This window comes from Xenopus laevis, chromosome 7L (assembly GCF_017654675.1).
Source record: "Xenopus laevis strain J_2021 chromosome 7L, Xenopus_laevis_v10.1, whole genome shotgun sequence".
In the NCBI taxonomy this organism is placed as follows: Eukaryota; Metazoa; Chordata; class Amphibia; order Anura; family Pipidae; genus Xenopus; species Xenopus laevis.
The window spans coordinates 5294097-5307149 of NC_054383.1; the positions used below are offsets into that span (position 1 = coordinate 5294097).

General features: G+C 40.4%; 1 protein-coding gene and 1 long non-coding RNA gene across 2 annotated transcripts; both read left to right on the top strand.

Annotated features, from left to right (window-relative positions):
- Window positions 1–535: 535 nt before the first annotated feature.
- On the top strand, window positions 536–7102 carry LOC108696026 (C-type lectin domain family 2 member B). The gene is made up of 5 exons (XM_041570159.1): window positions 536–781; window positions 1701–1808; window positions 5466–5650; window positions 5784–5890; window positions 6657–7102. The coding sequence occupies exons 1-5, from the start codon at window positions 637–639 to the stop codon at window positions 6784–6786; spliced, it is 675 nt and encodes a 224-aa protein (XP_041426093.1). The 5' UTR covers window positions 536–636; the 3' UTR covers window positions 6787–7102.
- A 2708-nt stretch (window positions 7103–9810) lies between these two features.
- On the top strand, window positions 9811–12686 carry LOC121395806. Its single transcript, XR_005962688.1, has 2 exons — window positions 9811–10726; window positions 11812–12686. It is a non-coding gene; the product is annotated as an uncharacterized LOC121395806 (long non-coding RNA).
- Window positions 12687–13053: the final 367 nt, after the last annotated feature.

Genomic DNA, 13053 nt, shown 5'->3' on the forward strand with positions numbered 1-13053 from the left:
TTTCTGTGTTTTTTTTCCAGTTATTACAGTTTTGCTAATGAAGGTGAATTGCCCTTTAAGCTGTGAGTCTAACTTTTCCCAAGGGACCGGTTATATTACTTATTTGCTTATCTCAAAATTGTTACAAAAGTATCTTATCTGCTGCTGTGGCTGTTCTGGCCAAAAGCCAATTAGGTTAGAAACATTGTTTTTTTTCCTGCCTGTTCAGTGCAGAGAAAAATCAGGACTTTCCAGTACAAACGAGGAACTGGACATGGACACGGGACATTTGGGAGATATGCGTACATGTTCAGTTAAATCTGATAAGTAGGCAGTTTCACCACAAGGGGTTAATGTATTTGGAAATTTAGAAAAAACAGGCGCTTCCCTGCAGAATATCCATGTTTGGTCTGTGTGACTGTTGAGGGCAGAGGAATGAGGAAACGTAAAATGAGACGTGACATTTCGATGGAATTTTCAGAGGAGGAAGGAAGTGTTAAAAATAAACTATGAGACAAAGTACAATTGGACGGGACTGTTTAGGGAAGTGAGCTGGGTGTCCAATGAATGACAGACACACAGCAATACCTGTGAAGAAGGAACTGATCACATTGGACATAAAACTTATTACTGCTGGAGAGTCAGTGAGAGACAGAAATGGGGTATAACGAGTGCAATGGAGAAGATTCCCGGCTCAGGGAGAAGACACACACAGGAGCAGATGTGGAAGGGTCACCTGACCCCCTCCTCTTGTTTAATAAACCACCGACAAATGAGCCGCCAAAGAAGAAACTAGAGATGCGTGAGTTTGGGGAAGATGCTCTAACTGTCAGCTATCAGCTAACTGTCAGCTCAGTGAAGTAGGTGCTAAATAGAAGAGTCTGTCAGTGTTGGCAGGGGCAATTGTAAGTGTTAAGCAGTGGGGGCATTTGCTGTGGCCTCTTTCTACCCCAAGAAATGTCCCAACTTTCTCTTGATCTCCTGCACTGAACAGCCAGAAAAATATACAAAGTTGGCTTTTGGCAAAGAGCCCAGAATAGATACTTAGATACTTTTGTAACAGTTTAAGAAAAGCAGGTCTCTTGGGAGACCTTAGACTCACATCTTAAGGGTAAGGGCACACGCTAAGATTTGTCACCCGGCAATAAATCGCCTCTTCTTCGTGGCGACTAAACCCCCCGAAAAGCCTTCCCATTGGCCACAATCTAAATCGAAAATTTCGCAAAATGAAGTGCTCCTAGTGCCATCCCGCTGGCGATTTAGATTCTAGCCGGCGAGAAGGCTTGTTTTGAGGAGATTAGTCGCCCGAAGAAGAGGCAATTCATCACGGAGGGACTAAATCTTAGAGTGTGACAATTCACTTTCATTAACAAAACTGTAATAACACATAAAAACCACAGACTTTCATAACCTGACGCTCCTTTTGTCCCCCTTTCTATTTCCAAAATGTTGGGAGGTGTGCAGATCCAGTAACGGCACTGGGACTTGATCCAGCATGGAGAGCTTGGGTGCACCATCCAGACCCAGCGGTAGCCTAGAAAAGGGGGTCCGCACTTGTCATTAATCCACCACTGAGTGTAACAAGAACTTGAGGGTGAAATATCCCTGAACACTTTTCATCAGATCAGGGCTAAAGCCCTCTTGCAATACCTGCAGCCCTGAAATAAGTGGGTTCATGTCTCACGTCTTAATGATATTTGTATTTTTTTCTACTTTAACAGGTTCCAGTATTTGCTTCAGCTCCCGTCATGTTCCTTTATTACTGGCAGTCTCTATAATTATCAGTTTAATCATTGTTATTGTGGGTTTGGCTGTTTCATTTCACACAGGTGAGTCCTGTTCACCCTGTTTGTGCAAGTGAGGTGGAACATAACACTGTTGATAATCATATGTACTAAACAAATAGGCAAATACTGTTGGCTCCTCCTTGACTGTATTGTTACTTGGAAAACATTTCAGCAGTTCTGTTCTTGTATAGTAAAATGCACATTCCTTTCCCTCATAGAGCAACAGTCCTGTCCTGCTTTATGGCAGCTGAGATTCTAGCTATCTGTATAACAGAACATTCTGTCCCAGTGGCTGCACAGATCCTATCTGATCCCCATTGTAAGCAGCAGTCCTGTCCTGCTTTATGGCAGCTGAGATTCTAGCTATCTGTATAACAGAACATTCTGTCCCAGTGGCTGCACAGATCCTATCTGATCCCCATTGTAAGCAGCAGTCCTGTCCTGCTTTATGGCAGCTGAGATTCTAGCTATCTGTATAACAGAACATTCTGTCCCAGTGGCTGCACAGATCCTATCTGATCCCCATTGTAAGCAGCAGTCCTGTCCTGCTTTATGGCAGCTGAGATTCTAGCTATCTGTATAACAGAACATTCTGTCCCAGTGGCTGCACAGATCCTATCTGATCCCCATTATAAGCAGCAGTCCTGTCCTGCTTTATGGCAGCTGAGATTCTAGCTATCTGTATAACAGAACATTCTGTCCCAGTGGCTGCACAGATCCTATCTGATCCCCATTGTAAGCAGCAGTCCTGTCCTGCTTTATGGCAGCTGAGATTCTAGCTATCTGTATAACAGAACATTGAGTCGATCCAGTATGAAACCCACTTCAGCTGATTGGTCCTGTACCTGACTGTTCCTCAGAAGTAGTCACCCTGCTTACTGATTAGTAGGACAAGCTTATTTTTGGCCTTCTAAGTGTCCATATTCTATTTACAACTTTGTTCCAGCCCATCCCATTAAATTATATTTACACTGACTGCACTATAATTTGCCTGTCAACATGAATATAGTTTAGATTTCAGCCAGAAAAGGCTTGTGTGCATTTTAGCTTTGCCTGAATTGGTCGTCATTATTATTTATAGTTTTTTAATTATTTGCCTTCTTCTTCTGACTCTCTCCAGCTTTCAAATGGGGGTCACTGACCCCATCTAAAAAACAAATGCTCTGTAAGGCTACACATTTATTGTTATTGCTACTTTTTATTACTCATCTTTCTATTCAGGCCTCTCCTATTCATATTCCAGTCTCTTATTCAAATCAGTGCATGGTTGCTATTGGATTTTAGACCCTAGCAACCAGATGGTTGAAATTGCAAACTGGAGAGCTGCTGAATAAAATGCTAAATAAAAACCACAAATAATAAAAAAATAAAACCAATTGAAGATGAAATGGTTCCTTTGTCTTGTTGGTCACTAAGCTGCATAATTCCATCTGTATTGTAGCAAATAAATCCTAATGGGTTTATTTAATGTTTTAACGTTTTTAGTTGACATGTTATGGTGAATCCCAATGATGGGAAAACTTTTTTGGGTCTGGACCCAATGATTTAGTCAATGCTCTTTTTTCAATCAGAGATGGAGGTTTCTTCAAGCACAGAATACAGAAGCATTCCGAGAATTCTGCCCCAGCTGACAAATATTTATCATATCATATCAAAAGTATTGTTTTACAGATTATTGGTTAAAAATTTCTACGTCATAATGCTAAGGATAATTTAGGATTAGTGATGGCCGAATTTATTCGGCAGGCGCGAATTCACGGCGAATTTGCGTGATTCGCGGGCAGCAAATAAATTCGCGAAACGCCCGCGAAAATTCGCGGGAAAAATTCGCCGGCGTCAAAAAATTTTTTCCGAAAAAAATGACGCCGTCGTCAAAAACGGGCGCTGCCGTCAAATAACGGTCAAAAATACACTAACCCTAACCCTTCGCTGAGAAATAAGCGAATTTCGTGCGAAATTCGTGAAATGGCGAAAAAAATTAGCAAAACGGCGCCAGCGTCTCGTTTTTGATGCCGGCGCCGTTTTGCGAATTTTTTTCGCCATTTCACGAATTTCGCACGAAATTCGCTTATTTCTCAGCGAAGCAAAATGGCGCAAATTCGCCCATCACTACTTAGGATATCTGAGCAGAAAGTTTGTAACTTCTGTTTCTTAATAACCGTTTACCTAATTCTGTGTTTATCTTATTTCCTTTGCTGCTAGTACGAGTTCTGCATTTTAGCTGTTGCATTTTGCACGTAGCTGCATCTTATAAAATATTATTGCTGTATATGGAATTAAATGCATATATCAAAAGGAAAGCAATGAAAAAGGTGAAAGGTCATTTAGGTCCTCAGCTGGGCTCCCATGCAGTGATGGGCGAATTTCTCCCGTTTTAGTTCGCCGAAAAATTCATGGAAAAATAGTGAAAATCGAAATTGACACCCACATACGATTTTGGTCCGATTTTGACGCTAGTGACTTTTTGGACACGCGTCCAAAACATTTTGGCGCAGGTGAATTTTCGCGGGGTATTTTAGCAAATTTATTCGTCGCCGGCGAAATGTGGAAATTTGCCACGAATTCGGGACAGATAAATTTATTCGCCCATTACTACTCCCATGTAGATCAGGACTCAACAACTCCTCCTCCAGAAAACCCCAGGTCCCAAGTATTTAGGATAATAGACTTTGATAATCAAACAAGTCCACATTTATATGACTTAATTTATACAGGTATGGGATCCGTTATCACGAAACGCATTATCAAGAAGGTCGTCTCCCATAGGGGCAAATTCACTAAGCGCCGAAGCGCCTAACGCTAGCGTCAATTTGCTAGCGTTGGGCATTTTCGTTACTTCGCAAATTCACTAACGAACGCTGGCGTAAATTCGATAGTGTTACCTCGCACCCTTACGTCTGGCGTGTTTTCGCTACGGACGTAACTACGCAAATTCACTAACGCGCGCAGTGTACTGAACGCTACCTTTTACGCTAGACTTCCTTCGCCACCTCAGACCAGGCGAAGTGCAATAGAGTAGATAGGGATTGCTTCAAAAAAAGTTCAAATTTTTTCTAAGTCCCAAAAAACGCAGGCGTTTTTTCTATATTATGGGTGATAGGCTGAAAAAGATCAAATTTTTTTGGGGCTCCCCTCTTTCCCCCCTACATTTCCTGACTCATGGCAACTTAACTATACAGTGGGCACATGTGTAGGGCAAAATAAATTTTTTATTTGATGTTTTGAAGGTTTCCCAGGCATTTGTAGTGCAGATACGTGTTCCTCCATTGAAATTTGAATTTGGCGCCTTATGCAAATTAACCATCGCTAGCGCAACTTCGCAACCTTACGCTACCCCTGATCGCAACTTCGGATTTTAGTGAATTTGCGGAGCGCTGGCGAAACTACAAATCTTAGTGAATTTGCCCCATAGACGCCATTTTATTCAAATAATCCAAATTTTTAACAATGATTTCCTTTTTCTGTACTTGTAAATTGTACTTGATCCCAACTAAGATATAATTAATCCTTATTGGAGGCAAAACCAGCCTATTGGCTTTATTTGATATTTTAAAGATTTTCTAGTAGACAAGGTATGAAGATCTAAATTCTGGATAACAGGTCCCATACCTTTATAAGTTATTTTCCATACAATTTATATATATATATTTGTAAATGAGTCCTTATGGGATTGACTTAATTTTAACCCTTTCTTATCAGGTTTCACAAAACCCTGCCCAGTGTGCCAAACTTGTGGTTATTCTGCCCCCTGTGAGGAGGACTGGATCTGGTACCGGGGGAAATGTTATTATTTCTCTGAGACATATGATGAGTGGAACAACAGCCAGAACTTCTGTGCCTCCCACAATGCATCTCTCTCTCTCATCGACTCCCAGGAGGAACTGGTGAGTAGTCAGTGTTGAGGTTCAGCTCGGCATAATAACGTGTTTGTGTTTTGTATAAACATGGGAATTCATGCTGACGTGGGTGTGTATGATTCTCTTTTTCTCTCCACAATTAATGTTTTATCACTTGTAGGATTTTCTAAGAAGACATAAGGGTCTCTATGACCACTGGATCGGGCTGTACAGAGACATTGATGGGCCGGCGTGGGTCTGGGCCAATGGATCCTTGTTCAGAAATACGTAAGTATTAGTTGGCTGTTCCTGCTGAATTGTGCTTAGTACAGGGAATACCTTTGCTGCCATAGTTTTATGGGATCTCTCTGTACAGATTATGTGCAAATTTAGGGGGCTGTTCCTGCTGAATTGTGCTTAGTACAGGGAATACCTATGCTGCCATAGTTTTATGGGATCTCTCTGTACAGACTATGAGCAAACTTAGGGACTGTTCCTGCTGAATTGTGCTTAGTACAAGGAATACCTTTGCTGCCATAGTTTTATGGGATCTCTCTGTACAGACTTTGAGCAAACTTAGGGACTGTTCCTGCTGAATTGTGCTTAGTACAGGGAATACCTATGCTGCCATAGTTTTATGGAATCTCTCTGTACAGACTATGAGCAAACTTAGGGACTGTTCCTGCTGAATTGTGCTTAGTACAGGGAATACCTATGCTGCCATAGTTTTATGGAATCTCTCTGTACAGACAATGAGCAAACTTAGGGGGCTGTTCCTGCTGAATTGTGCTTAGTACAGGGAATACCTATGCTGCCATAGTTTTATGGGATCTCTCTGTACAGACTATGAGCAAATTTAGGGGACTGTTCCTGCTGAATTGTGCTTAGTACAGGGAATACCTATGCTGCCATAGTTTTATGGGATCTCTCTGTACAGACTATGAGCAAACTTAGGGGGCTGTTCCTGCTGAGACCTGTGTTTCTATTCTCATAGTCGCTCTGTGCAGGACATTGTGCTGATTCCTGGATCTCATGTTTATTTCTCTCCCCACAGGTTCCGTATAGAAGGAGATTCCCCGTGTGTTTACCTTAATAACAACCGTATTGGCAGCACAGAGTGTCATGGAGACAAGAAATGGATCTGTAATAAAATAGATGCAAATAGTCACATGCCACATTTTTAATAGGAGACACTATGAGATGTTGCCATATGTGTCTGCAGTTGCCCACGTGCCACAGAGGTTTGTGCCCATTACAGGCTGCCCGGGCCCTTCCCCTCGTGGGCTGCGCTGCACTGATGAGTCCCAAACAGGACGAAACGCATTGTTACTGTTTGCTCATTGGCTCAAATGTGCAGCTGGGAATGGTGGGTTTGGTGCCCCTTCCATGTAATGGAGTATAGTGGTACAGAGTAGCTCTGAATGGGCAGATAAACCTCTGTGGCTGCAGGTGCAGATGTGCATTGAGTTTCTGGTTCTTAAAGGACAACTAAAGCCTAACTAAAGAAGTAAGTAGAAATATTGTACATGATGTTTGTGCTTCTGTACCAGCCCAAGGCAACCACAGCCCTTTAGCAGTAAAGATCTGTGTCTCCAAAGATGCCCCAGTAGCTCCCCATCTTCTTTTCTGCTGATTCACTGCACATGCTCTGTGCTGCTGTCACTTACTGAGCTTAGGGAGCCACTCACAATATACAGTACACATAGAATAGAAATGTCACAATATAAGGCTGATTAGTAATTAATACACATAATTACTACATGGCAGCACAGAAACCAGTGCAATTAGCATCAGAATTGAATAATCAGCAAACCTGTAGCATCAGCTTATATTACAGCCAGGGAAGCTCATTTTCTGCTGGATAATTAGTGACGAGCCCTAAGCTTAGCTTCTCAACAGCCAATCAGAGCCCACTGAGCATGTGAGTGTCACAGACACTTTCCAAGATGGTGACCCCCTGTGACAAGTTTGAAGTCCTGGATCATTGCTGCTATTGACAAGCTCAAACTTTAGCCTCGTGCAATAAGTTCACTATATAAAATATGACATTTTTAGCCACATTCATTTTTAGGGTTTAGTTCTATAACAACAGCCCCTCTGGCATTTGCCAGACACCACAGATTGCCAGCCCAGGCCTGGATATATCAATACATTCAGTACAGTGATTGTGTAATTGGGGCAGTAGATTCACCCTGATATGAGCTGCCCTCTGCTCTGCAATAGTGACTTAAAGGGGTTGTTCACCTTCAAATTAACTGTTCGTATGATGTAGAGAGGGATATTCTGAGACACTTTGCAATTGGTTTTCATTTTTTATTATTTGTGGTTTTTGACTTATTTAGCTTTTTATCCAGCAGCTCTCCAGTTTGTAATTTCAGCCATCTGGTTGCTAGAGTCCAAATTCCCCTAGCAACCATGCATTGATTTGAATAAGAGACTGGAATATGAATAGGAGAGGGACTGAATAGAAAGATGAGTAAAAAAAAGAAGCAATAACAATACATTTGTAGCCTTACAGAGCATTTGTTTTATAGATGGGGTCAGTGACCCCCATTTGAAAGCTGAAAAAAGAGTCAAAAGAAGAAGGCAAATAATTCAGAAAAAATGAAGACCAGTTGAAAAGTTTCTTATAATTAGAAGTTCTATAACATACTATAAGTTCAAGGTGAACCATTTCACATGTCAGGGTTACAAGTCATTCAGCAGTTTGTATTTGGTAAATGAGACTTTCTGTATTTGGCTTAGATGGCTTCTATATTACTGGCTTTGATACATTCATTCAGCGTGGCTGCACTGGAATTTGTGCGGCCTGCAGCCATCCTCTAAATTAGTCAAGCTCTTACATCTCTTAAATATGTATCTAGTTTAAAAGCTGGGCTGGACTCTGCATTTTCCCTGTAGAAACCCTGACCCTAAATCCACAGGCACAAACACAGCACACTTACCCCCCTATGTCATAAAATTCACAAAAGTAGAACCTATAGCAACCAATAAGGATGTTTGCTTTTAAACAGGTGACCAGTAAATGCTACCTACTTATTGGATGCTATGGGGCTCGTGCAAATGAAGTGTATTTGATTACATAACCCCATTAGAAATCCGGAGGAGCAGTTATTGTGCACGTGGTGCCCATATAATACATTTATATTCTGAGTATAGTCAGACCCAAAGATAAACTCTCGGACATTTATCTCCCTGTTAATCTCAAGCATCAGGATTTGGTTGCGGATCGGTGATAGACACAAACTCAATGTTTTCCCAAAACTGAAATGAACGTGTTACTGTATGAGCTGAACTGGGAGGAGAGATACTCAGCATTACTATAGCCAGCAGAGGAATATTCCTGCTCAGACAGGGTTTTGTTATTTGGGTTTTTTTGGTAAGAAAAGATCCCACTGATTGGTCCATGGCACTGGCAAGTGTGAGAGTTTGGTGGCAAGTACTGGCCCAGTGTGACTAGGGTAGTGCTACCTGCACCCTGTACCCCCATGTCCCCTCCTTATCCCTCTGAGATAAAATCCCAGGTACAGTGTCATACAGTATAATGGTCATTTCTGGGGCTGTGAGCAACATCTCCTATTGTCTCCTATATAGGATACCAAATATATATACTGTGTATATACTGTATATTGTACATGTGTTTGTATATATAATACACAAGAGCCATGAATATCTTGTAAATTATATCCTTATAAACAGGTTCTGATGTCATCAGTTATAAAGGGTGAGTTCTGATGTCACATGACTCACTGAAATTTGTGTATTATAATAAATAAAGTACCCCCAGTTGTAAAATATGAGGATATTAGAAGTCACCTCGGAGTTCCATGACCTTCGGCCTCGTACTTTTATATGGTCATGAAACTCCTCGGTAACTTATAATATCCTTATATTTTACAAGAGGGGGTACTTTATTCACTATATATTAGGGATGCACCAAATCCAGGATTCGGCCATGATTCAGTCTTTTTTTGCCTTTTTCTTCCCGGCCGAATCAAATCTGAATCCTAATTTGCATATGCAAATTAGGGGCGGGGAGGTAAAATGCATCACTTTTTGTCACAAAACAAGGAAGTAAAAAATATTTTCCCCTTCCCACCCCTTCGGATTTGGTTCCGTATTCGGCCGAATCTTTCGAGAAGGATTCGGGGGTTCAGCCAAATCCAAAATAGTGGATTCAGTGCATCCCTAATATATAAATATATATTTATATATACTGTGTGTGTGTATATATATATATATATATTGTACATATACTATTTATGGAACCATATAAAAGCATAAGGAAGATTTCTCAATTTCTCAATCACAATTTTTAAGGAAAACTCGAATGTTGGCTTATTTTTTAAAAAATTTGAATAAAAAATAAGTCATTACAGTTGCGGAAAAAAACTCAAAAACCTTGTGAGTTTACAAGTTCAAAAAAAAAAAAACTCAGAAAAAAAAGGTTTGAATATTGTCCTGGACAACTCCCTATGACTTCTACATGAACTTGCAAGCTTTTAAAGTTTTACATATGACTTTTTCAGTTTTCTTTTGTGCCTAATAAACACCAAACATTGCAGTTTTTGAAAATATGATTAGAATTTGTGAGTTTTTGTGCCAAAAAAATATCAAATCATGGCAAAAATTCACATTCAAATGTTGATAAATCACCTCTCTGGTGTATTAAACCAGGAATGTATTAAAACAGATTTTTATTTGCAAGTTAGGTATTTGAATTGGTTTTAAAACTGACCAGCAGGTGGCGATGTTGTAACAGAATTCATCCATATTAACAGTACATGTATCCCTTAATATCTCGGAACAAAAAAGCAATAGATATAAATTTCAATAGTGCTTAGAGTAACATCAGTCCCATCAATTTTACATTGACATATTTTAAAGGTTTACTTACCCTTTCAAGACTGCACTACATAGGCCTTACCAGGGACCTATAGTGGTGTAACGCTATAGTAAAATGGAGCTACCTTAAAACCAGTAACTTTACTAACAATGTCCCAGATGAGACTCTCTTTCACAGATGTGGGCCCTTTCTTACAGTGGAGGCAGGGTGTTGATGAACTATACCATTGAGAGTTCAGACAGTAAATGGGCACCAGTGGTTCTTAAACTAACCCACAGGTAAGTAATCAATAGTAATGCAGGAGAACAAGGTACATGTGGTCAGAAAATACAGCACAAGTGGATCCTAATTTAACTATTTAGTCCCTAAATGTATACACTTAATCCCTACTCTTTGCAATAGTACTTTCAGGGCTCTAATCCTGCTAATTCTCCTTGGTGGAGCCTCAAGCTGCTTAGATAACTAGCCCTACTCGAATGTATTACTTCTATAGGGATCTATGACAAAGTCTGAAAATGGACCCAGAGCTCCAGCTTATATATTATAGAACAGTGGCACCTTGTGACCACACTAGGTAACTGTAAAGGTCATACTTTGACCCAGGATGAGGAGCTTCTATAAATGAAATGACCTCTTGAATGGCCAAACTTTAGGGGACTATCAAGTTAAAGTGGAAGATATTTTACCAGTCCCCTACAGAGGCAACATTATGTTTTGATCCTTCAAGTTAATGCCCTTTTTATGCAAGTCAGCACTTTGTTTTAGTAACCACAGAATGGCACTACCTGGAATTAGACAATTTGTTATCCACAAAAATCCCCAACTAAAGCCCTCAACATATAGGGGCAGATTTATCAAATGTCTAAGTGAAGGTTTTTTGAAGGAAATTAAAAACTTCGAATTTCGAAGTAATTTTTGGGTACTTCGAGCATCGAATAGTCAAACTTAGATTCGAAGTTGAAAAAAACTTCGAAATCTGAATTTTTTTGAAGTACTGTCTCTTTAAAACTTCGACTATTCGCCACCTAAAAGCTGCCGTAGTGCTGTTTTAGCCTATGGGGGACCTCCTAGAACCTGTATGGAGGCAATTGGGGGAGTTTGGGAGATTGGAGGTCAAAGTTAAAAAAAACTTCGAAACAAAGTAGATCGAAGTAGAGCTACTTTGAATCGTATGATTCGAAGTAGGTCCACTTCAACCCCAAATAACTCCGACCACCATTCGGTTGGTCTTTTTGAATTCGAGGTTCAAAGTTCGAAATCTGCCCGATAATGTCTGTGAAGGTTCTCATTTATCCAGGTCATGGTATATCTATAGTAATAAGTCAAATCAACTGATTTTACTGTATTTTCTTTCTCCTTGAAGACGTTTCACTAGTCATCCAACTGGCTTTCTCAATTATGACTGACCTGTACAAAAAATATTTAGGGTTATATACCCTGAAATGTCTACAGGAAACCAACCCACACAAACCAGTACCTTCTATTTGAATCCCACCATCCACTGGATCACAAATGGGGTTTGCACTGAGCAGACCCAATACCCACCAGCACAGAGGCTCAGGCAAAGAGTTGACTTTTGAAGAGGCAAAAGAGGGGCCCTTAAAATGTGTGGACATCCAGACTGGGACTTAAAATTGGGAGAAGGAGGAAAAAACAACAACAAAACTACAGGCGAAGGTGGAAAGCAGGGCAAACAAAATAACTTGGTCCTCCCAAATATTTCTGGGGTGTCTGAAAAACTTAGAAGCATCTTTACATTTTTTAAGCCCAGCATCACACCGAACAGGGTTCAAAAAATTTAAAATAGTGGGAGGCACATGGAAAGCAATGAATAAAGAAGAGGAGAAGAAAAGTAGAAAATGATGGTCAATAAAGAAAAATGGACTGGAGTCATTGGTGTCACTAGACAAAGCAAGAAAAGGTTGTAGGAATAAGGTTCTTGGTGCATAGCCAGATAAGTAGAAAATCTCACCAGTTGATACGTGGGGTCTGGGTGCACATTCCCCACACCTACAGCTCAAGGTGGAGGTATCAGACCAAGGAAAGAAAATCAGACACTCACAGATCTTTAGAATTTCGTTTCAATGGCAGCAAGATTTGCCCTATTTTTCCTTTTTGAACTTGAAGGCCACCAAACCTTGTGTTACATGCTATGGCTGCCATTTTTGGCAAACTGATTTGGAGAGGGGCTACCTACTGAGCTCTATTGTTACTGAAGAGGAGCCAATGAAATCTTGTCCAAATGTACAATAAAGGGATGAGCTCATGTCTTTGCCCGATACAGATTTATGTTTAAATTTGTGCTGAAAATTGTTGTGAATCTGCACTAGAAGGATGCCATTTTGTTTTACTGGAAATAAAATTGTGGTTTTTTCACCCATTGCCCATTGACTTCAATGCATTTAGCGGAAGAAAAAAAGGCCACTGACTTCAATACATTTGGCATAAGAAGAAACACAAGAAAAATGGCCAATGACTCCAGTGCCTTTGGCGCAAGAAATAAAAATTACCGTTGACTTCAACACATTAGGCGCAAGAGAAAACACAGAGCAAAAACAATCACTAAATTCAATGCATTTGACAGCAAAATATCAGCATTTCAGAA